The 26,641-nt window shown below is 33.2% G+C and overlaps 1 protein-coding gene across 9 annotated transcripts in view; it reads left to right on the top strand.

Annotated features, from left to right (window-relative positions):
- The window catches only part of EXOC6 (exocyst complex component 6), a 194,901-nt gene that overhangs the window by 102,601 nt on the left and 65,659 nt on the right, over window positions 1-26,641 (top strand). For 5 of the 9 annotated variants that reach the window (XM_079137555.1, XM_079137556.1, XM_079137557.1 and 2 more), the window contains 6 exons: window positions 3,219-3,324; window positions 6,960-7,069; window positions 12,027-12,138; window positions 12,876-13,010; window positions 20,476-20,649; window positions 22,709-22,888. In XM_079137555.1, coding sequence (XP_078993681.1) covers window positions 3,219-3,324; window positions 6,960-7,069; window positions 12,027-12,138; window positions 12,876-13,010; window positions 20,476-20,649; window positions 22,709-22,888 — 817 coding nt within the window. Of the gene's footprint in view, window positions 1-3,218; window positions 3,325-6,959; window positions 7,070-12,026; window positions 12,139-12,875; window positions 13,011-20,475; window positions 20,650-22,708; window positions 22,889-25,141; window positions 25,218-26,641 lie in introns of those variants that run through there. The other 4 variants (XM_079137558.1, XM_079137559.1, XM_079137561.1 and 1 more) reach the window with 3 other exon arrangements.

Here is a 26,641-nt window from a genome sequence, read left to right as displayed (position 1 = left end):
CCTGGCTGTTTATCATTCTTAGTTGGCAAATAATAATTGTTTATATTTATGGAATATAATATGATGTTTTGATAATATGGATGATTAAATCAAACTAACATACCCATCTTTTTTTTTTTTTTTTTGTACCAGGTATTGAACCCAGGAATGCTTAATCACTGAGTACATCCCCAGCCCTTTGTTTTATTTTTTCTTTTGAGGAAGGGTTTTGCTAAGTTGCTGAGGGCCTTGCTGTGTTGCTGAGGATGGCTTTGATTCTCCTGCCTCAGCCTCCTGGGCCACCATGCCCAGCCATACCCATTATCTTATATGCATACTTTCTTGTAGTGCAAGTGTTTAAAATTTCCTGTCTAGCTATTTTGAAATACATGCCACATTACTAATTATAGTCACCTTGCTGTGCAATAGATCTCAAACATTTAATCCTCCTGTCTAACTGAAACTTCATACCCTTTGACCAACATCTTGTCTCATCCCTTGTTCCTGGTAAGGGGTATCCACCTTCTAGAAACCACTGTTCTACTCTCTACTTCTATAAGTTTGACTTTTTTAAGATTCCACAAGCAAGTAAGATTATTTAGTATTTATCTTTCTTTGCCTGACATATGTCCCTTATATCCTAAAGGTTCATTCATGTTATTGCAAATGATAGAATTTCCTTCATTTTTAAGGTTGAATGGTATTCCATTGTGTATATGTACCACATATTCTTTCTTGCTGTTGAGTTCCTTATATTTTTTATATTTATCTCTTAGCAGATTTATCAGATGTATATTAGCAAGTATTTTCTCCTAATCTGAGTTGTTTCTTCACTTTTGTTTACTATGCTGTGCAGCAACTTTTTAAGTTGATGTAGTCTCATTTGTCTACTTTTGCTTTTGTTACTTGTGCTTTTGAGATTGTGTCCAAAATATCATTGCCCAGACCAATGTTGTGGAGCTATTTCTATATTCTTGATTACTTAACCCTAATACAGTGTTTTGCACAGAATAGGACCTCATTATATGTTTGCAGAATTTGGTTCTATAACTTCAGTCCTATAACTTGCTTTTTAACCTTTTACTTTATTTTAAAGCAATGTTTAGAATGAACTAGAATAAATGGAATCTTCTCACCATATTTTAAGTGAATTGAGCCTTACTTTGTGTGCAGTCATGATTTACAAACCCATGTCTTCATTTCTAACATGTTATCAAGACCTAAGAATAAATTTTTACCAACTGGGCATCATCTACCACCCAAACCACACATTTCTCTGTATGCCTTACCTCAACAAATGTCTCTGATGAATTAAATATCATTTATTCATTTGCCCTATCTAGAAACCAGATTTGTCATAAGTATACTTTCCCTCACAATCCCATTTAATTTTAGGTACTATATATTCTACTTCTTAAAAGCATGTTACTTCCTTTCTGCCTTCTCTACTATAGTTTTTTTTTTTTTTTTTTTTTTTTTTGTGGTGTTGGGAATTGGAACCCAGGGCCTTGTGCTTGTGAGGCAAGCACTCTACCAACTGAGCTATATCCCCAGCCCTCTACTATAGTTTTAATTCAAACCCTCATCACCTTTTATTTAGATTGTTCCTTAGTGTTTCTAACTGATCTTTCTATATTCATTATTGGCCTTTTTCCAATTTGTTCTCCATATAGTAAAAAATCTTCCTATGACATTCTCCTTCCTAAAACCTTTTATTGCCTTAAGTATAAAGTCTGTGTGCTTCCATTTTGTCAAACTGCCCAACCTCATCTTTCAACATGTGTCTGATAAACTTTACACTCCAGCAATATCTGAATACTATTGTTTTACACCCCCTGATATTTATACTTTTTCCCTCTTTATGCCTTCGCACATATGTTCCTTTATCCCAAATGCTTTTTCCCCATAATCTCATTAGTAGTGTTTCTTTTCATCTTTCATCATCAGAGTCCATAGCTCCTCTGTAGAACTTTCCATGAGATATTCCTCCACCTGTTTTTGATAGTTAATTCCTGCCATGTCCTGTTTTGACTCTTGTATCTTACTGTATTGTAGAATACCTCATTATAAACATAATTTGTGTATCTGTCTCTCATATTTGATTCAAGGACATGGATCTGGCTTTTTGGGGGGCAGGGGGTTCCACAGATTGAACTCAGAGGCACTCAACCACTGAGCCACATCCTCAGCCCTATTTTGTATTTTTTTAGAGATAGGGTCTCACCGAATTGCTTAGTGCTTCACTATTGCTGAGGCTGGCTTTGAACTCAACATTTCTCCTGCCTTGGCCTCCTGAGCTGCTGGGATTATAGTTGTGTACCACTGTGCTCCCAGGAATCTGGCTTTTGTCTTTATGAAGTAAGGAATTTTCATCATAGTTCAAAGCCTAGAATGTAATAGGTGTCAGTAAATATTTAACTGAATTGTTGAATAAAAATAAGTTAATGATTGAACAGCAGCTATCTTAGGACAGGCTGTATTATGCTACAGCAACAAGAACAACAAGACCCCCAAAATCTCCACACAGACAGTTTCTCACTCATACTAATGTTTACAGTATGTTTAGTAGTCAGAGATCCAGGCTATTTATGTTTGTGATTCTGTCTTCTAAACATATTGCTTCCTTTGTCACTATGGGGAGGAGGATTACACAGTTGGCTTATAAATACTTCATTCTTAAAGTAGCACATATCCCTTCTGTTATGCCAGTGGCCACAACTAGTTATGTGGTCCTGCCTAACTCAGGGACTGTGTAGGAGAGCACATGGATATGTGATGAGTAGTAAATGTGTCTGCCTTACTAACTGTAAAAGGTTCATTTCTAATCACAACATTATGAGAGACTAAATAAATATAATATTTAGTTCATCAAGTGCTTGTGGTCTAGCTGGGAAGAGAGAAGACACAAGACAATTTGAAAATTGTCCCTATCAAAAAATCTGACTGGACTGCTCTTCATCTGTTTTTAATGCCAATAATGAACTTGTTCGGACTATATCATTTTAAGAATTGTTCTAGAGTAGAAAACTAAAAGTATTGAGAAGACATAACCTGAATTTTGAGGGACAGGACTTATGCTTGCATTTTAGAATTGTGGATGATTAGACAGTATTGTCCTCTTTGGACTTTTAACTGACAAATAAAAAATGCTTTTGTCATAGTTGGGTTCTTAAGATACTGTCTTGTAATACTCTAATGATATATTTTATAATAATATGTTTTTAATTTTCTTTTAACAGGGACATTTTTGAAGAAGATAATTATAGCCCCATCCCTATTGTCAGTGAAGAAGAATATAGAATAGTCACCAGCAAGTTTCCTTTTCAAGATCCGGACCTTGAAAAGGTATGAATTAGTTTTTAATTTAAGAATTTAAAAAATAAATTCGTGATCTACAGTACTACATACAATTAACCTGATATTATAAGTAAGAATGACTTTTGGGGACAGTTTTTTGGTTGCATTATTTGAAAAAATTATATTTTGTTAACTTGTAAAGATTATACTATTATTCTACTATTTTGATGTGGTGAAGAAGGGCTTTCCTGGGGATGCTAGAAGGAAATGTTGTCCCAAATGGTACATGGATTCCTGTGGCAAACGTTACTTGTGTTGAGTGAATTCCAAGTAATATGTACTAAATGTTGCATGAATTATTTTAATAAAAATATATTCTAGGGAAAGAAGAGAATTTATTTGAAATACTCAGCATTGTGGAAGATCTTATTGTAGCTTTTTAAAAGAAGTGTAGTTCTATAAAAATTTTATCTTGGTTAAGTGAAAGATACACGAAGGCAATATCTCCCTGCATATTTCCTTTGGAAGAAGGAATATATTTCTGGAGACAAGATAACTAAATAAAAGACAGGGTAGAGAAAGGAAGTAGTTGAATATGTAGGATATTCTGGGATACACATGAGTGCTCATACATACATACGAACATGGAAAATTGCACTTACCCAGTATTGCTGGGGAGAATCAAATCTTATGAGAAATGAACAGCATATTTTCTGCAGCTATTACCTCTTTTATTATCTTTATTTTTGTTTTCTTCTTTTTATTTTTTTTTCCAGTTCTTTATAAATTCAGTCTTTTCCTACTTTTTTTTAGTACCAGGGATTGAACCCAGGTGCACTTAACCACTGAGCCACATTCCCAGCCCTTTTATATTTTGAGACAGGGTCTTGCTAACTTGCCTAGGACTTTGCAAAGTTGCTGATAATGGCTTTGAGCTTGTTGGTAGTATTTCTGACTCCTTTAGCCTCCTGGGCTGTTGGGATTACAGGCATGCACCACCACTGTGCCTGGTTCTTTTCTACATTTTTATTGTCAGAATAGGCAAGACTGAATTCAGAGTGAATTGTGAATATAAATTTTTGTCATTTTTTTATGTACAACCTAGTCATGTGATGTGAAATAATTACTAAATGTAGAACCAAGTAATTAAATGCACAGCTTTTAGATTATAACTAACATTGCTAAAAGACCAGAATAATCCTTCTAATGCTCTAGTTTTTGAACCCTAAAGTTGTCTGTGTTAAGAAACATTACTAGAATATTCTTCCTTTCATGGCTTGGTGTTATTTTCTTTTGTTTGTAGGAGTTTGTTTAGGCTATAGCATCTGTATCAAGAGCACTGAACCAGCCAGTTGTGGTGGTGCACACTTATAATCCAGTGACGTGAGAGGCTGAGACAGGAGGATGACAAGTTTGAGGCCAGCCTTAGCAACTTAGTGAGGCCCTGTCTCAAAATAAAAAAATAAGGAGTGGGAATGTAAATCAGTGGTAAAGTACCCTTGGGTTAAATCCTCAATAACACCCCCCCACACACACCCCTGCCACTGAAATAAAGCACTGAACCAGACTGGATTCACACATTAGCTCTGCTTGTAGCTTACTATGGCCAAGTGACTTACCTTATTTGGGTATTAGGGCCTCTTCTGTCAAATGAAGTTGAACTGAGTGATGTTTATTTTCCCTTCCAGTTATGATAAACAATTCTAAATAGGTTTGTAATTTAAAGGAAGCTTTGTAAGGAGCTTTTAATATATACCTTTATTCCTTAGATTAAGCTCCTAATTTAGGAAATCATATTCACTGTTCAGTATTTTTGCATGCATAAAGGCTGTAATCCTGTAGTGTAACATACAAGATTGAAGAAGTGTAGGAGATAATAATCCAGAAATGTAATTGGAAGATGTCTGTTATCCCAGTGACTCCTGATACTGAGACAGGAGGATTGCAACTTCCAGGCCACCCTCAGCAACTTAGTGAGACCCTGTCTCAAAATAAAACATAAAAAATGGCTGGGGATGAGCTCAGTGATAAAGTGCCCCTGGGTTAGTTGTAGCGCATGCACACACACACACACACACACACACACACACACGCGCATACACACACACACCAAAAAAAAAAAAAGAAGGAAGAAAATGTAATTGGAGAAACAGAAAGGGTCAAATCATAATAGCCCTTTCCAATATAATATTGGGAAGTATAGCCTTTATCCCAGGAGTTGTCACAAGCCAATAAATGGTTTTCAGCAGTAAGAACATAATCAGATTTGTGCTTTAGGAATATCATTCTGGCTAACCTGTAAATGATTAGAGAAGAGTAAGACTGATGGAAGGGAGAGTAGCTAAAAGATTTTTACAGTTATCCAAGTAAGAGAGGTTGGTGACCTGAATAAGAGCTCTGGTTGTAGAACCTGGCTTAGGAGGTAATCAGGAAGTTGAACAGCAGAAGGTGGTGGTTATTTTCTTATGAGGGATAAGGAAGATAAAAGGAGTCAAGTATAATAACTAAATTTCTATATTGAATAGTAGTGGCATGCACTATGATGGGACACACAAGAGGAACAGTTTTTGAAGGAAAATATGATAATTTTCACTTTTGGATCTATTGGTCTGAAATAATACAACCAAATGGAGGTGTCCAGTAGGTAGTTAGATATGGGGATTTGGACCTCAAGAGAAGGATTTGATCTGGAATTATAATTTGAGAAATATTAGCATTTGCATGGTGATTGAAATCATGGGAGTATGAGATCATCCAAGGTAAGAGGAGAAGGTTTAGGATAAAACCCTAAGGCAATAATTAAAGGATGGCCAGGAGAAGAGAAATAGAGTAGGTAGAGAAGTAGAAGGAAAGCAGGATACCAAGAAAAGAGAGATCATTTAAGGAAAGAGCCAACTGAGTCAGATACTTCAGAGAGGTCAGATACATGAAAAGCTCCACTGCAGTTAACAGCTCGAAGGCATCGGTGACCTTGGTGACCTTGGTGAGTGTACTTTCACTAATGTAACAAGGTTGAAATGAATGTGAAGCTAGAAATGTAGATTAGACCTATTAAAGTATAAATGAGCTTTTGGGTTAAAGTTTTAGAGGAATTTGGAGGCTGAGAATTTTCAAGTGGATATTGACTGATAAAGCAGTTTAGCCAAGAAGCACACTGTAAGCCATACTGTTTGATGATCTGAAAGCTGCTGTAAGACATTCTGAGAATTATGAATTAAACTGGGTATATTTTTGAATTAACATCAAGCTTTCACAGGAGCTAAGTTGAGGGTATCTTAGAATTATTCAGTAATTCTGAGCCAGGAAGCTGGCCTATAACTTTTATGGCCACCATTAAATACTTTATATCTATAATACAATTATTATGAATAAAACATAGCAAGCAATTAGACTTCTGCGCAGTGCTGACCATCAGAACACAAAGAGGTATTGATATGTGCTACCTCTGCTTGTTAGAAGTCTCATAAAATGATTTTAAGCATAAAGTTAAATTGCTGCACTTTTTTTTTCAGAATTATTTTGGATCTTTTTAAAATATAAAAAAATAGAAAAGCAACAATAGAGTTTATACAGTTATTTATTGTTAATTCAAATATGAAATCAATTTAATTTTTATATTTTGTAATGATTAGAATATCTTTTTCTAAAATTTCAAAAACAATATTTACTTTCTTTTTCTACAGCAATCTTTCCCCAAAAAATTCCCCATGTCTCAATCAGTGCCTCATATATACATTCAAGTTAAAGAATTTATTTATGCCAGCCTTAAATTTTCAGAGTCACTACACCGGAGGTAAGCTTACTAATAAGAAATGTGTCTTTATTGTACTGTTTTTATGAAGCATTAGCATTTGGTTTTCATACCATGACTTTGTGGATTATTCTCTTATCAAAAAAGTTTACATATTTAGGTTTTAGTTGCTACAAATCTTATTTTTAGCTTGTTAACTATGTAAATCTTCAAAATATATAAAAGTAGAACTAATTTGATAGGAAATCTTATGTTCTCTGCATCTAAATTTAACAGTAATAAAATTTTTGCCATATGTTCTATTTTTTTGCAGTGCTGGGGATTGAACACAGGGCCTTACTCATGCTGGGTCATTACTCTACTACTAAGCAACATCAGCCTTTGCCATATCTTCTTTAAGCTTTTTTTTTTTTTTTTTCTTGAAATATTTGAAAGCAAATTCCTGATATAATAATCTTTTATCCCTGAATACTTCAGGATATGTTTCTCAAAACAATGAGGACGTTTTATTAGTTAACAAAATGTAACAAAATAACATGATTCCTTAATATCAGTTTCCTAGTATATGTCAATATTCTCTTGATTGTCCTTAAAATATCTTTTTGAATCAGGGTCCAAACAAGGTTCACACCCTGTGCTCATTATTAAATCTGTTTCATCAGTGTTGGCTTTTTATCTGTGGTGTTGACTGCCTTATTGAAAATCCAATATTGTTAAGCTTGTTTTTTGTCAGGTTCAAAGTGAGGATTTGGATAAAATCAATAGAATAAGTAAAGACTGTTGTAGCAAGTTGATAATACTCAGTAATGGAGAGCAGCAGAACTACTCTAGGTAGTGATAGCCAATTTAATTTTATAGGCAAGAAATGCCGTTTATCTGATATGATCAAAGTAATATCCTATGTTCATGGAAATTATCCATGTTTGCTGATAAGGAAACTGATGCTCAGAAAGGCTAAATCATTCATCCAGAATGGTCTTCCTAATAAGGTTGAGAACTGAGATGAAGAGCAGTTCTGACTTACGTCACTAAAAGTATCTGGAACAATGCCTGTCATATAAAAAAGGTTCAGTTAATCGAAGCAGAGCATTAATCTTTATGCTACATGTTGTTCCAGTTACTTAGGTAGATCCTGCATTGTAGTCATGTGATACATTTCTGATTATGAACACTCTGGAACACAGGGGGTTAATGCCGACTTTCATGCTTTCTCTGAAATTTTGTTAGTTGACTTGTTAGCATCAAGACTCAGACTTGTTCTTGGCTTAGGTTCTGTAACCTCTGTTTTAGATCAGAACAGAATGTTAAATGAAAAACAGGATAGGAATAAATTATTGATGGCTCTGAACCACTTGTGGCTCAAGATATATCCACTAGAAAAACCTAACATTTTAATCAGACTTATTTTATGTTACTCCTTTTCTGGTAACACTCATTTGTATTTGTTGCCTTTTTCAAAGGCTAGATTATATTGTGTGTAGCATGTCATGCACTACATTACCTCTAGTATCTAAAGCTAAAGCTAATATATTTAGAAATTTTGGTGTAAGTGGTTGGCAAAGTATGATGAACCTTAAGCAGTGATTTTATTTTTTTAACTTTGTTATGTATCAAAATCACTCAGAGAAGTTGATAAAACCTTGGGTCTAACCCTCAGTTTCTAATTTAGGAGGTCTGAGGTAGCATTTCTAATTATTTCCTCTATGATACTAATGTTTCTGAGAACTAATGTTTTTTAGAACCTCTGACTTATGGGAATCACATAGCACAACAAATGCTATTTGATAGATATTTGCTTTTTTTCTTCTCCCATTCATATTACTCATGAACAGGAATTAAAAATTCTTTTAAAGAATCATTACTCACAAAGAAAGAACAATGCAAGACCTTAAATTAAATACTCTTTCACACTGGCAGAACACACATTTCTTTTTCCAATTTACTTTTTATAAAAATAATAATACCTTAAGAAAAGAAACAGATACAGTAAAATAATATACAATTGTTTCTGCTTGAAAAACAAACGATTAAACATATGAACTGCCTTCATGCCTTTTTCTGACTTAAAATTATATAGTTTCCCACTGAAATTAACTTTTATTTTATTTACAGAGGAGAGACAATGACTTTCTAACAATTATGATTTGATTTTTAACTGGCATTTATAACACCAAAGATAAAAGTCACTAGTCATATTACTATGTATAATTTTCCCTAGAACTAATGTCTGAGTATAACTAGAATTGAACTAGAACATCAGTTCCAAATCTTTTTATATATGAATTTTAAAAGGCAAATATTGTACACTAATGCTGCAACAGAAAAGGCTACCAGTATTTTCCTTTTCTCTTTGATAAAAATATCTGTAATTTTGTTAGTTTGATTTCTGCTCCTTTTAATAAGCTAGGATCATTATCCAAGAAAGCATTTATTCTGACATTTTTAAAAAGTTATGCTTTATCAAATGTACTCACTATTCTAATTTTGTTACTGAGAGGAAAAAGAAATTCAGTATATGGGGCTAGGGGTGTAGCTTAGGGGTAGAGTGCTTGCCTAGCATGTGTAAGACTCTGGGTTCAATCCTTACTAATACAAAAAAGAAAATAATTTGGGATATGGATAAAAAAATCACTTTCTCTATTTAAAATTCTTGTTTTATTGTGTTTAAACATATTTCAGAGTTAAGATTTTTAAAATCAGAAGATATTTCAGAGCTTGTATAGTATAAATGTTTTCATTTGTTTTTACTTATGAATTAAAGTAGTACCAGAGAATGAAATGACTTCACAAAGAGGCTCCAAAGTTTAATAATTTGGTTGTAGAGGAAGAATCTTAAGATTCAAATATTGTCTTTAAGAGCTTTTTCACTCTGGGGCTGGGGAGATAGCTCAGCTGGTAGAGTGCTTGCCTTGCAAGCACAAGGCCCTGAGTTCGATCCCCAGTACCGCAAAAAAAAAAAAAAAATTTCACTCTGGGCTGGGGAGATAGCTCAGTTGGTAGAGTGCTTGCCTTGCAAGCACAAGGCCCTGGGTTCAATCCCCAGCACCACAAAAAAAAAGAACAGTTTTTCACTCTTCATAAGAGATTATCTGTAAAATATTTTGGAGAGTTATTACATATTTTAAATTTAATTATTGTGAAATGTTCTTTAAAGTTTAGGAAGAGTGAAAGTTATAGGTTCAAAGGGCAAAGACTTAAGAAAAAAATTGCTCAGTTGGTTTTAAAAACTGCATGAAGGGAATATTAGTAATTGTAAGGTAAATCTTGTTGGCACAAATAGGACACAAATGCTGATAGCTTTTCTTTCTCTGCTTTGATTTATGAAGAAAAAGTATGCATTGACTCAGCATTCAAGGATGTACAGGGAAATTAAACAAAAGATATTATCTGTAAATGGTAACTGTTCATCTGAAAAAGATGCTATACAGTGTGTCTTTAAGCACAGTTTCAGTGTATCTGAAAAACCAGAGGAGTTGTCAACCACCTTCCTTTTATCAGGATGAATAATTAGCTTGTTCTAAGGATACCATTGATGGATTAAAACACTTTCTGTCTTGAGTGTTTGATAACAAGTATCTCTGAAGCCCTGTTCATTTCTGAGAAAGTCCTGATTCTAGATGTAATTAAAAAAAAAAAAAAAAAAAAAAAAAAAAAAAAACCCAGAAAGAAATAGCCTTCTTGGGCCTCCTAGAATAGGGTTAGCAGAACTAGTAGAGTACCTGCACTGCAGCTAGGGGTGTAGGCAGTGTTAGAGCAGGAGCTTAGCAAGCCCAAAGCCCTGGGTTGGATCCCAGCACCAACAACTAAATAAAGTAAACAAATAAAGTAATACCTGCATTAAAATGGAGAACATTAGAACAGCAGCAAGAAGTGTTCATGTTTTGTCAAATTTTGTTCTATTTGCATCTTTAAAAATAAATGTAATAATTATTTGTCCTTCATACAGTTTCAGGAGTGTTATTTTAATAAAGCAAAAAATAAAAGGGTGTGACTCAGGAGGCTAAGGCAAGAGGATTGCACATTCAAGTCCAGCCTCAGCAACTTAGTGAAACCATAAGCAACTTTGTGAAATCTTGTCTCTAAAAACAAAAAGGGGCTGGGGATGTAGCTCAGTGGTAAAGTGCCTCTACGTTAAATCCCAATACCAAAAAAAAAAAAAAGTGAAAGATCTAAGGCAGTTGTTCTAAACTGGGAATAATTTTGGTCTCTTCCCTGCTGTCACCCACCTCACTACCTTTGGCAATGTCTGGAAATATTTTTGGTTGTTACAACTTGGGATAGGGTTGCTACTTGGAACCAGTAGATGGAAACCAGAGATACTGCTGAACATCTTACAGTATACAGAATGGCCCCACAGTACAGAATTATTCAGTCTAAAATGTTAATGGTGCTGAGATTGAGAATCCAAGAAATCATTATTCGGTTGAAGGCCTAGTGCTGAGGAGGAAAGAATAAGCTTTTTAGTGCTAGCTTAATCTTTAGGATGTTCAGAAGCATCATAGGTTTTTTTGCACCAACTTGAAATTAGTTTAAGGTAAATATGTCTATAATTGTCTTCAAAATCTCAGTGGAAGTGGATAGCTTAATTATATTAAAATTAAGTCTGATACTTTATATCTAAGGAGGAGCTCACATCAATTTGTGTTAAAAAAGTAATTGTTAGCTATAGCTATATATGAAGTATCTTGCAAAGTGACTGTAGAGTGGAGTTATAATTTAAGAATAGTTTTAGATTCTTGTACTAAGTACCTCATGATTTTTCTGTAGTGATTGATTTGATGAATTTGAATTAGGCAATAAGTATTCTGCTTTATGGAAAATATCCCTCTTATGAAATTGAATTGAAGTTTGTGATTTAGTGAGTATGAGTTATTATAATTTATTTAAGGTAAGAAGGAATGGCTAAGAACAAATTATTTTAACAAATAATATTAAATTATTTAGAATGTTAACTAACTGTATCCTTGGAAAGTTTAATAATATCAACCTTTGTTTTTAGCTCAACAGAAATAGATGATATGCTTAGGAAATCAACAAATCTGCTGCTGACCAGAACTTTGAGTAGCTGTTTACTGAACCTTATTAGAAAGCCTCATATAGGTTTGACAGAGGTAGGTTAAGAAGACACATAACCATATAGATTTTAATATGAAAAAAATTACAGATTATTGCTGAACATCATACTATAAAACTAGCTTTGTGTTCTATTTATTTGTTCTTTTTTAGATATACGTGACAGTAGAGTGTATTTTGACATATTATACATACATGAAGTATAACTTATTTTACTTAGCATCCCATTCTTCTGGTTGTACATGATGTGGGAGTTTCACTGGTTGTATATTTATATATGAATATAGGAATTATGTCCAGCTCATTCTACTGTCTTTCCTAATCCCATTCCCTCTCCCTTCCCTTCATTCCCCTTTGTCTAATCCAATGTGCATCTTCTCATATTTTCACTTATTTACACAGGAAGTGAAATATGAGAAGAAAATATGAGAAGATGCATTTAAATATCTGATTGCTAGCCTTTACATGGAGGATCAAAATCCTCTTTTTTTTTTTTTTTTTTTTACTTATTAAATGTTTAAGATTGGAAAAATACTGTGGAAAACTGTTTTAAAATTATTGGCAGTTAGACTCTTGGTGTACACATATATATTTTTTAATGATGTTAGCAGTGTTTGCATCAGGCTTTTGACATCAGATAATCAGTTGTATCCTGTATTGCTATAATTATGCAGAAATGTTACAGTTTCTGGAAGTAGTAACCCTGTTTTTAAAAATCAAATAATTTTGTATATGTGAAAATTGCATTTTACTGTATATATTTTGTGTTTTCTAGCTTGTGCAAATCATCATAAACACAACACATCTGGAACAAGCTTGTAAATACCTTGAGGACTTTATAACTAACATTACAAATATTTCTCAAGAAACTGTTCATACCACAAGACTTTATGGACTTTCTACTTTTAAGGTATATAAAATCTGACCAGAAGTTTTCTTTTCAGTTGCTGTAGCAAACTTTTAAAAATTAAAGATAATTTTTTTATGTGTGTGATTTCATTGTATTCCTAAATATTAAGATTTAGAGATAATCATTGCCAACAAGCAGATGAATGTCAGTTCCTTTTTGGCATTTTATACACTTATTAAAGTACACTGATTTTCTACAATGTATAATATTTTGTTTGTTTTGAAAACAAATGGTAGTGTTAAATTATGCTAACTGAATTTTATAGTTCAATAATTAATTTTACATGAGTGTGTGTGTGTGTGTGTTTGCAAATGAAAAATGTGAGATAAATAAGTGCACGGTTTGCTTTTCATCCCTTATTGACTCTGATCTGAAGGGAAAAAAAATTCCATTCATAGGAGTTCTTTTCTCTGAATGAACAGATTTATGTTTGTATAGTAGTAGGGAATATACTGAAAGATGAATTAATGGTTGTTTTCGGCAGAATGCAAGATTCAATGATTTTATGTTTGTTTTATTGATTTGGAGTCACAAATGATACACTGGAATAATCTAGTATTATAAATTTCCTTGTAACTAATCTTTCATTAAATTAAAAATAATAATTTATTATTAATTTACTGATCCCTTCTAACTTTTTTATTCAAAAGAATTTTCATCTTCCCACTTTTGCTATATTATAAATTATTCAGCTTATCTCCTGAAATTATATTGTAATAATTTATTTTTAAAATTAAGTGTACTTGTATTTAGACAAAATTAACTTAATGTTAACATTGACCCTGACTTTGAAAGTGTGAAGCCCAGAAACAATTGTAGGTCCCTAAGATTATCTGTCTGGTCCTCAAATCTTATGCTCCCCTGGTGACTCTTAAGCTCATGTGGTCAGCCTGATTCAGAAGACACATACAGAATGATATCTGAGTCAGTGGAATTATAAAATTAGAATGGAGAAGTGTGAAAAAGCATATATTCATTTACTCAATAATATAGTATAGTGATTAAGGGTATATACTCCGGAGTAGACTGCTATGTGACCTTTGCAAATTTTTTAACATTAATGATTGCACATTTCTTCATCTATAAAATTAGAGTAACAATGTACTGCCTACCTCGTATGAGGTTATAAAGATTAGAGATAGCACAGAGCAATTCATTGTATATCAGTTATGCTCTGAGCACTCTGTTTGGCCCCAAGTATACATATATCTATCACTTCCCTCAAGAATCTCAGGAGAAAAAAACTGTTAAAAGATACTTAACAGTATCATAGCATAAGGGGAGAGTACAATTTTTTGGACCTTTATCCAAGGACACATTGATCTTTACCTTTTTTCTTTCTTTTGCTTTCTATGTGGTACTGGGGATTCAACCCAGGGGTGCTCTACCACTGGGCTACAGTTTTGTTTTGTTTTGTTTTGTTTTGAGACAGTGTCTTATTAAATTGTCCAGGCAGGTCTTAAACTTGTGGTCCCCTTGCCTCAGCTTTACCTGTGGCTAGGATTCTAGGTGTGGGCCCCTGCCTCCAGAAATTCTTAGCTTGTATATTAGATTTTTCATAATCTTTCTCTTTATTGCTCTCTGTGTTCTTATATCTATGTATGCTTCAGACCCCAACAAGAGGGGATTTACTTAGGCTTAGAATTATAAACCTGATTAACTGCTCACATTAAATTTCATCTGCTTTCTCAGTACTCTGATTACAATACGAAATACCTTGGTGTTTCGAGGGATCTTCAAGCAATTTTTTGTTTTCAGTTAGAATCAAAGGTGTTGGAACATGGTGTTCTTAAATTAGGGGATCTCGAAACTCTGTTTCTCAAAATCTGTCTGTTGGGAAAGAACTTTAGAAATGTTAGCTCTGGTTCATCACTCCAGAGTTGTAGATATTTAGTTGAAACAACTGTCATCATATACCCTTTGCTGGGTTGCCTTAGAAGTCAGAAATCAAGTAACTTCCTTGTTTTTTGTTATTCTTTCTTTTGTTTTCACATAGAACTTAGTAAATATTTCTTTGTTTCATTCTTCTATGTTATATAATATAAAAAAAAGAGCTGTTTTGTGCTCAGCATTTGAAAATCAAGTATTTGGTTCTACCTTTTACTCTGTTTCAAGAGCAGTTTGTCTTGAACTGTGATATGAGGAAGTGTTTCATCAGGGAGAATTGTTAACTCAGTGTTAGAGTGAATTGCTGAGGGACATTGGGAAATTTCCATTCATAGTGAATGGTCAGTGTGTTTCACAGAGATAATTGAAGTACAGTCTTAGTTATGGACATTAGATTGAATTGCATAGTTAACCTCTTAGCCTAATTCTTTGCAGTTCATATTCCTGTTTGGTTTCTTAATGGGGCTACAAGCCCCTTAAGTGGAAGCAAGCACTTTCATAATTCCTTTACCATATTGTTTCTCTTCCAAAATGCCTATAAGCATACATATATATGTGCTCATATATGTCATCTGTTTATTTTGTGAATTTTACATAGACTTTCTTATTAGCTTGCCTTTCACTTTGCTGAATCTGTGAGTGATATGAAAGGTACAATAGTAGTTCTTACCCTAAAACAGTATCTGAAACTAACTTGGACCAACACAGTGCTACTTAAAGATGATGGAAAACTTATGTTAACTTAAAAAAATTGCATCAGGATAGAGGGGTAAAATGGGAATATCATTCCCTTTTTGATCTGTATTGTAGAGGAATGATCCCAGTTCTCTCTCTTTGGCACCAGGGATCTTTTGCTTGGTTCCATGGAACTTTTCCAATCTGCCACTCTGAAGAGTTTCTTTCTAAGTCCTGGTAGTGATTACAACTGTAAGCCAATCACAATAATATGGCATAATGAAAAAATCTGGTGAAAAGTACCCAAGTGAATTAGTGTTCCTTTACTAATTTAATTAGAAGCATAAAGAGGCAGATGTTTCTTTCATTTTAAAGTTGATGTTAGGTACCAAATATAAGAATAAAACAACTGTTCTTGATTGTCAAACTGGTATCTAAAGCATCTAATGAAATTAGCTATTTATTTTTTAAAACTATGATTCCTTAAATTGGCTTTTTCTCCTATCCATCTCACTCACTATTACACTCCTTCCCCCATCATGACTAATAATTAGGTTTTGTTATATTGTCTTATCTGTTTCCTGTCTTGTCAATACTGATAGTAAGATAATGAGTTGGATGCTATATGCAGTGTAATTAACATTTAAAAAGTTGTGGATCAAAATCATGGCTTATTGTAATACTGTTTTTTGAAGTAGAGCAGAAAAACATTAACTAGGGAAAATACTCTTGTCACAGTTCCAACCCCATCTCCTTACTGCTTAGATTTTTAAGGCCCCCAAAGGTTACTGAGCTGTTTGCCTTGTTCTAAATGAGTAAAATTAAACATAACCTTTTTTTCCTTAGATGTTCAATAAAATGTTCTACTAGAATATTTGTAATAAGGGCCACTAACAGAAAATTTGACAGAAACTAACAGGAAAATCAGCTCCAACTTTCTTAAACAACTACGGGACCTGGTGCGGTAACATGCTCCTACAGTCTCTGAGAAACATAATAATAGCACTCCATCGTGAAACAAAAACAAAAACAAACAACCAAACAAAAAACTGCAGTAAATTTTGGCCAGAGTAACTGAAAAGTCCAAGGATAGGGCAGATTTCAGATGAGGCTGAAACGTGCTGCTCAGGATATATCACCAAGGACTCAGAGTCTCTCCTTTATTTAGTTCTGCCTTATGCACTTTTGACCTCATCTTCAGACACCACATAATAACCCAGTAACTCTAGGCTCTCTCCTGGTAGAAAAATGACTGCCTGGTCCCAGTTCCAAATCTCACATTTTTCATTTTCCACCAGCTGCTGTGGAATTCCCTGTGTAAGAGGATGCAAATTGCTGATAGACTTATACTCATCAAGATCAATCCGTGGAGCTAGATATAGGTTCAGTCCTACCTGAAGCAGATATCTATGAATATGATTTTCCAAAATATATTTAGGAACTGCTCCAAAAGGGAGAATAAAGGCAAACAGAAAATCATAGATGTGTATTACTACTATGTGTATTACTACTTAGCTTCATTCCAAACATATGCTTATGGTTCAGGAGGTACAGATGGAGTTTATACCTGTTTTAAAAATTCCTTAGGTAGTTATATTGTGCACCTATGTAAAAACCACAGATGGTATGATCTCATTTAATTTTTATACATTGCAATAAAAAATAGTTCTCAAATTCTGCTCAATACATTTCTGACTCCAGAGGGCACTGTTTCTTTAACAAGCAAAAGAGGAATTAATTTGTTTATAAGCTGAATCTTTTTAAATTTTATTTAAGATTTAATTCTTATGCTCCTGACCTTCATAAAGATCAGTCCATGCAGGATCAAGGGCATGTATTTGGATTATAAAATAAGCAAAACTTTTAGTCCTTAGAAAATTTCTTTTAAGTGTTGTCTTTAAAACATGTTCCTGTTCAGAACTTCTGTCTGAATTTCTCTCTCACACATCATAGCCTCTAACTTCCTGATTTAGATTTCTTGCCTTGCTTTTATAGTCTATGGACTATAATAACTACAAATAAACTTCTTAAAATACTAAATACCTCTGCCCCCAATTTTAAAAAATCTTGAAAATATGTTGGTCCTAACCTAAACAGTTTATGGGGAAAGTAGAACCTGCTCTTGGTGTTACCTCAGAAAAGTAGACTAAAAACCAAAGTTCTTGATAGTAACAGCAGTGAAAACAATAAATAAATGTTTATATTTCCCCTTTATTGTTGCTTAATTTTTTTAAAAAAGTGTTTTCTGAATCACTCTTATTATTAAACATGAAGTCCAGAAAGCATACAATTATAATTACTTAATTTGACTATAATGTAATGATTTTATCATTATCATTTTAATTTAATAATTTTTCTTCCTTCACATAAAAACTCTTGTTTTCCCTTGTGACTTCAAAATTTGTAGATATTTTCTCCTTCAGTTTTTGGTTAGCATTTTAATTGTCCAACATCACTTTTAAAAAATTCAGGAAAATATGAGTTAATAGTTCTTTATTTTAATAGAACTGTATACAGTAAAAGAGGGATTAAGAAGTATACCATTGTTTTTAAAAGTGGATTTAAATTAGAGTCTTTAAAAACTAGCCGTTTTTATAAAAATCAAAAGCTTTAGGTTTAGAGGAAAGGAATCTCTTGAAACTGACTTAATATTTTGTTAGGGGCAGGGGATATAGTTAGTGGTACAGCACTTGCCTAGGATGTGTGAGGTCCTAGGTTCAATTCCTAGCACTGAAATAAATAAATAAATAAATAAATAAATAAATAAATAAATAAATAAATAAAATTTTTGTTAAGCATCTCTTTTTCTTGCCTACATTAGAGGCTTCCCAGAAATCATAAATATAGTCTGAGTGCATATAGGATATATAATGGAAGATAGAAGCAGTCAGACTCTCAATTTTCTTTGCCTTATAATAGAAATGTTGAATATTTATGGGATGATTGTATAGTACTGAGCTTTAGGATTTTTTTTATCTGACTAATGTCTGAAATTATTGTCTAGCTTCACTTCTGTTGTGACCTATATTAATCCGCTTAGATTCAATAAGATAGTGAAACATGAAAGAGGACTGATTAAGAATGTTGAGGCAAAATGGAAGGTGATAAATAAGCATTTTTAATATATTCCTTCAAGAAATTGGCTTACAAGTGGTATTAAGGTGTGTTATGATACAGTTCTGTAGGTTATAAGCACTTGTCATCTTACATTTCCCTCATGTTTTTAGGAAAGTTAAAGAGAGATGTGTATTACTGCCATTGATAATACATATTAACTATGACCCCCTTGTCTAGTTGCTAGTGTTTCACATTTAAAAAATCATTCTGTGAATGTTCAATATGCATTTTTTTCTCTCTTACATGCAAATAACTTTTGTAAGTTATGCTAACTTGGGCAATTTGGAAGGCTTAAAATGCTGATATGTTAATCATCTTTATGCAGTTCATTTAATATACATTTATTGAGCATTACTAGCTACCTAACACTAGTAGGTGTAAGGAAACTCATAATTTTTTAAAATTCCTGTTGGGTGCCTAGTATGGTTAAGTACTTTGAATTAATTATAGAAACTTGCATAATATCCTGTGAAACGGATGATTCTTGTTTCCTTTAAAATAGTAATAACTCAAGGATCTACAAGTTATTTTGCTTAAGGTTTAAAGATGTAGTGGGAAGCAAACCCCTTCCCATTTTCTCAAATCCCTTTCCACTTTTTCTGTTAAGTAAATTAAAATACTGGCCCATATTCTGTAAGTGAATTAAAGAAAAATTTATGACCTATTTCTTCATTATTTGTTATTAGCAAGGATGACAGTTTTTTAAATGGCTACATATTCTTAACACGTTTCTCATTGAGTAGTCAGGGGGAGGACTATGTGAACATACCCCACCTCCTAATCTGGATAGACTTATGATTGCTTTGACCAAGAGTCAGCTAGTATAGTGAAAGCAATATAAGACATCTGAGGCTAGGACATAAAAAGCAGTGTAGCTTCTGCTTTATTCCAAGCATGCAGGCTTACACCCTGGGCTGCCATTTCATGAGGAAGCCAAGCTATGTAGAGACATTACCTAACCAGTTGTCAGACACACAAGTGAGAAGCCTCCAGAAGGATTCTAACCCTTCATTGTTCAAGTCATCCCAGCTAAATCCCAGATTTATAGAGTAAAGTCATCTGCCACCCCTAGAACCTGTGAACATAATAAAATGCTTTTTTCCAACCACTAAGTTTTGGAGTAGTTTATTGTTCGGCAGTAATAACTGGAATAGCAACTGACATGAACACTTCTCCCTAGGTTCCTATTTTTCCATATCATATGGTAACTTTTCTTCCATGATACCTTTTTTCCAACCCATATGATCTCTCCTTTCTTGCTATACTTTCACTATACATGTAGTCAGTACTAATTTGTTTATTTATTCATTCTGTGAATATTTTACATGTGATACTTTTCTATCCCAACTAAATTATAAACTTCCTCAATATTTTCATTTAATAAGTACTCAACTGCTATATACTATATGCCAAGTACTGTTCTAGGTGCTGGGGATACATTGGTGAACAAAAACAGACACAAACTTCTGCTTTAGTGGAGCTTACATATTGTCGTGTATCTTATTCCTGCATTGCTCAGAGTGCTGCACATATAGTGGCTAATAAATTATTATTGATAAATACCAGTGTTTACCTTCTCAACTTAAGATTTCTATGAGATTTGCATGACATTAGAAATTTTAATGGAGAGAGACGAAAAGCCTACGTTACTTTAACTACTTTGATCAACTCATTTTGCTACTACCATGTTTAGTAGTACTTCATAACAATTTCAGCTAATGCTGTTAACATTAACTTAAATTCCTGCTTTATTTAAAGTAGTGTTTATCTTTACTTTCTTCTGTAGCTGAGGAGAGGCACTGTTGAAGGTTTTTATTGTTTATGTGAAATTGGTATTAGACCTTTGAGTGGAAAGAAGAAAAATCCTTCTTGGAATTCCTGTTCCAGCCCTACTGTGAAGGCAGACATGCAGATGGAAAGATGTCTACTGGTAGTTGATTTTCCTCAGCCAGGTGTGGCAGTGAGTAGTAAGTGGTAGACAGTATGAAAATTGGATTAGGAACAAAAAAGTGTTAAAATGTGGAGATGGTACACTTTGATCATATTTACTTTCTTGTATACACTTTTGAAAAAAGATTTAAGGCCCTCAAACCAAAATACCTTTGAGGGTTCCAACTCAAATGACATTGCTTCCACAAAGCTTTATCTGACAAATACTACTAATTATTTTCTCCTTTGTTGACTCAGGATGGTTTACAAAACTTTTAATGTAGCATTAATTGCATTTTGTTATGTTGTGTCTTTTTTTGAATTATTAAATCCTTGAGGTTAGAAACTGTCTTACCCATCCTGTTGTCTTTATAGTGTTCTTATTCATAGACGTGACATAAATTATATATTAGGTTAAATTGCATTTAAATATAAAATGTGACTAATAATGGTGAGGATACTAGGTCTCTTCTTAGTCAGGGCAGTAGTTTAAATAGGTGTTCGTTTTTCCAGAAATAATGCTTAGCTACTCAAAGAAAATTAAATCCAACTCCAAAGCTCTACTGACCAGTGTGGCAAATTGTCCCCTCTCCTTAAAGTGGTACAAAGAATCATGGGAGCTTGTGCTGCCCAAAAATACCTGAGGAAAAGGCAGAGATCTTTCTAGTTTTAACTTTCAAAGTACTCCCTGTCCAATTCTGAGTGATCCTTTCAAAGAAAAGCATAGGCCTGAGGATCTTTTGCCTTGGTTCCAAGGACCACAGTGCCTAGTAGTTAGTCTTTCAGTGTCCCTGATACCATTCTGTCAGAGTGTTGCTGCTTGAGTGAGAACCCACCACTACCACTTTTTGAGATCTTTAATGTGGAATTTTAGGCTAATAATTTGAGGGGTTTCTTCTTTTATAACATAGATACATATAGCTATAATTTTTTTCCCAAGCATTGTATTTCACAATATTTCTTAATTTTCTCATAATTTCTTCTTTATTCCACTGCTTATTTAGTAGTCTATTGTTTGCCACATATTTGTGAATTTTCTAAATTTGTCTTATTAATTTCTTATTTCTTATTTCATTGTGGCCAGATGGCATATATAATGGATGTGCCTTCAGTACTCTTAAGGCTTGTTTTATATTCTGTTCTGGAATGTGACCCACTTGACACACATTTGAGCACACAGAACTTCTGAAAAAAAATTCAAGGTACTCAAACCAAAATTTTGAAGGTTTAGAGATCCATTCTCTGCTACTTTTGCTGAGGTTACTCCCATAATTTCTTTTCTCCTCGAAGAAATTATCTACTTCTTCCACTACCTTTTAAACTCAAAGCACTGTAGTTTCTTCTCTGTATCCATGGATTCCATATTTGTGGGTTCAGCCAACCTTGGGTCAAAAATACTTAGGGAAAAATTGTACTGTACATGTACAGACATTTCCTTTCTTGTCATTGTTCCCTAAACTGTACATTGTAACAACTATTTACATAACATTTACATTGTCTTAGGTATTATAAGTAATCTAGAGATGATTTAAAATATAGGAGAAGGTGCTCTGGGTTATATACAAATACTACACGTTTTATATAAGAGACTTATGTGTCCTTGGAATTTGGTATGGGGGACCAAATTCCATCATCTAGCAATCTAGGAATAAACTCCACCTTCACTCCCGAAATACTGAGGGACAACTATATTCCATTTTTTTTGTGTGTGTGGGTGTAATAATCTAGCTTCCCTTTTCTCAGTTTGTAGTCATGATCTTCTGCATTCTTGACTTCTACTTCCCCATTTCTGTTTTTCCTAAGGGTCTTCTTAGAGTTATAAGAATAAGTTGGGAATTAATATCTCATAAAGTATATGATCACACAAAGAGAAAACAGGTGATAGTTTGAAAAATAAAGAAGAAAAATGTGATATTCAGTCAAATAAAGAGAGTAGTATAAAAAAAATCAACAGTTTTGCTGGACTTTCAATAATGACTAAAATATTAGGCCAAAGTCCAAAGAAAAGTATAAGGTAAAATTTATAATTTTAAGCAAACTTGCTTTATCATCTGCTTCTGTAATTGTTTCTTTTGTTATTGTTTTGTCAGGATGCTCGACATGCTGCAGAAGGAGAAATATATACCAAACTTAATCAAAAAATAGATGAATTTGTTCAACTTGCTGATTATGACTGGACAATGTCTGAACCAGATGGAAGAGCTAGTGGTTATTTAATGGATCTTATTAATTTTTTGAGAAGTATCTTTCAAGTGTTTACTCATTTGCCTGTAAGTATAAACAATTTCAAAAAATTGTAGTATAAGTTTGCTTATAAAATATATTTTAGAATTTAACTGGATTGGGTTTACTTGTTTAAATAAAATTTCTAGGTTGTATATTTCCTTTTCCATTATTATAAATTAATTTATAAGGACTGGGCATGTAGCTCAGCATAGAGCACTTGCCTAGCATGTGTGAGACCCTGGGTTCAATTCCTAATAATGCAAAAAAAAAAAAAAAAAAAAGGGGGGGGGGGGGGGGGAAGAGAGAAAGAAAACCAAAAGCAGTCTAGTCTAGTCCTTGTAATAAATCAATTTATAGGGCATAATAACTTAGCCAGTTTTTGAGCTTTTAATTTATTTTACTTTCTAACCAAAATAACTACAACTTTCTTTCCAATAAAACCAAACCAAAACCCTGAAATTGACAGGGTAGACTTAAATAGAAATAAACACTTAGTAGGAGTTTTGTGAAAGTCAGCATAATCAATGACTTTTCTAGTTATAAAGGACCAGGAAATCATTGGATAGTTTTTAGACAAGAGATGAAAAGTAAAACAAGCATGTTCTGTCCTAGTACATGTTCCTAGTGGATGTACATCTTGAATTTCTGATAATGAAACACTTACAAAGAAATTAGAGCAAGGACATTTAGGTATAAATAGACTGAACATTGGATTCTCCAGATGAGGACTGCAAAGGCCAAAGGGTGGGATAAACATGCTCTTATTAAGTATATCTAGGAAATAATATAACTACTGTGAAAACTGAAATAGTCTTTATACAAATAAAATAGAAATAAATTTTATCAACATTTTATCATATGATAGAAGATGTAGTGGAGCATAAAAATAAACTATTTTATTCAAAACCTAGAAAACTACCACCAACCTTCTTCCTTGTTTGAAATGGGGGTGGGATAGTATTTTCCTTACTCTTATCCTTTTCTTTTTCCCCATGAGGAGTTGCTCCAAAGAGCTAATTAGAAAAATTGAGGAAAGGTGTTTCTATAAAAATAGAAGAACATCTTAAAGAGATTTTAAGCATGGCTCTTATTCAAAGAAATTTTAGATGTTTACCCAGGGATGATATTTTATTTCTAATTGCTGGTCTTGTATTTATAAAAAACCTATAAATATTTTTAATTTTTATATCAACTAAATTCTAAAGAAGTGCTTTTCATGTAGTATGCGCTAAATAATTGTTGAGTTAATTTGAATTTTCCTTGTCAGTATAAATCTCCATGCTAGTCAAAAGCAGTCTTCAAGGATAAATATATATATATATATATATATTAGTGTGTGTGTGTGTTTATATTGTAGTATCTGCATCTCGAGTTGGTGAGAAGTGATAGGTAGGAATTTTGTGTATAAATGGGATAGAATTAAGAGAGATTATATGTTAGAAATCCATCACTTTAGAAAACTCAGTCTGGAGGAAATCCCAGTTTCTCAATGAACAGTCTGATGACTTTGTGAGAAACAGACTCCTGGTCTAACTAGATTGGATCATTCACCTGATACATTGTGATATTTTGTATAATTTTAAGTGAGTCTTCATATGTCATTTAAAATTTTTATCTCATCTAATATGGGTTTAGAAAAAACAATGGGTTGAGTTAGTCAGTGGCAGCTGTGAAACTAAAGACTCTTTCAAATAGTGCCAGTATTGGCCAAAAGTGCAAAAATTGGGACATGGAAATAAATTTTTATACAGTGTAGACCAATAAATTCAACAATAAATATAGGACCTGACCAAATAAAAAGAAAGTAATGGTTCAGAGCTAAGAGACAGTGTTCTTACAACAGTATATTCTTATTCAAGGATGAACTAAATGCAGAATTTTCAAGCAAAAATATTAAGGTATTGATATGATAAATTTTAATTACAGTTGATAGAGTAACTTTATCATAGCTTAGTGTATTCCCTGAAACTCTGAAGTTATATAAAATATTAAAGTAGATTACTTTCTTTCAAGCAAAGAATAGACAGTTACTAAATGCATAATTTTTCTAAACCAAATAGAACATTATATAAGCTATCATTTTTATTTAAATATTTTAAGCTGAAAATAATTTTTTAGTTTCAGTTTGTGGCCTGAGATAGAGGGACCAAATCCAAACTTCTTCAACTCTCAAAGAAGCTTCAGATTATATTTATTTATTACATCCAGTCCCATGTCATTCAGCAAGTGGAACTAGCTATCCTACTTATAGACACATGAGGTTAAACAGCGTATCTAATTTTAGACTCTTGTCCTAGCTTTGGTTTTGGCAATGTTCCAGAAAAATGGGGTAAGTTAGTGGAAGCTGTAAAACTAATGACTCTTTCAAATCATGTAAGTATTGGCCAAAAGTGCAAAAATTAGGACACGGAAGTAGATTTTCTGGGATAAAAGAAAGTCCCTGTAACTCTGAAAAGACACAAAATTGAACATGTTCTGTTTAAAACCTCCACCTGTAACTTTATTGACTATTTAGTTTTTTATCATTCCTATCACTGTTGCAAAAGAATGTTTTCCATATCAAAGACTGTCATCATGTTCCGTTAGTGGGTGACTACATTGCCCAGTGAAAAATTCCATTGTAACTTCCAAAAAAGTTACAATTTATCTAACAGAATTTTGTTCTCTGCTTACAGGATCTGAGAACAGTAGAAAGTTAGCAGATAATCGTGGTTTTGATGGAGCCTAGGGAAAGAACTCTGTCATTTTCACAAATTATGGTAGCAATAGAAAGCTGTAGGATTTGGAGAACTACCAATAATGTTCACTTTACATCTTATCTCCAGGGTTAGATGAGTGAGAGAATGGGTATCCCTTACTTGTTTCCCTTAAGAGCCAGTACAAAACTTTTTAGGAAATGGAAAAGTAAAGAACTTTCTTGCCTCCATATTTAATAATTACCTATTACTTTGCATTTCATGTGCTCCAGCAAATAAGCCAAGCTCTCTCTGGCCAGAGGAATGAACAGAAATCTAAATAGTCAGTATTTGTAGCAATCACAGTTATTTTTCCATTACCCAAAGTATTAAACTTCTTGCTAACTGTATTTTCTCAAGGACACTTGGATTTTTTTATGCTCATTTAGAGTTAAACTTATTAATCTTTTATGGTTCCTAAGGGCTTAGGTGCTAAAGTGACAATATTCATAGGATAGGCTCTGGAGTTAGAATGACTGAGTTTGAACCTTAATTTATAATTTACTAGCTATAGGATGCTGACAGCTTATGTAACACCTCTGGGCCTCTTCCCTTCTGCAAAATAGGTATAATCCATTGGTTCTCCATGGGACTATCATAGGATGAATTAAAATGGTGTGTAAAAATGTTGCCTGACAGGGTGCTTAGCATAAAGTTAGCTCTATTAATAAATGATAATTTTGTCTTTTTCCTCTGTTATAGTTTTAAGGCCATTCATAGTAATAATTTTATTATAATGTCTTTTCACCTTTTTTTTGTTTATGTCTATATTTTTAGCTTGATATTATTTCATTCAGTTTTATGCCTTTGTATTATACAGCCCTTTTTAAAGTTCTTTATTAATTATGAAAGACATTCATTTTAAAGCTTAATTGCTTGAATAATTTTTTCTCTGTCCACATTTTTCATTGATGCATTATAGTTGTACATAATGATGGGGTTTGTTGTTACATGTTTGTACATGCACATGATATAACTGTATAATTTGGCCAGTCAGCACTTTTCTGCTTGAATAATCATTTTAGTTTAAGTTGCTGTGTTTACAGTGGCTAATAGTCAGAT

This window comes from Sciurus vulgaris, assembly GCF_902686455.1.
Source record: "Sciurus vulgaris genome assembly, chromosome: 4".
Lineage (NCBI taxonomy): Eukaryota > Metazoa > Chordata > Mammalia > Rodentia > Sciuridae > Sciurus > Sciurus vulgaris.
The sequence above is the reverse complement of the archived record's forward strand: the minus strand, read 5'-3'. Positions and strand labels throughout refer to the sequence as shown.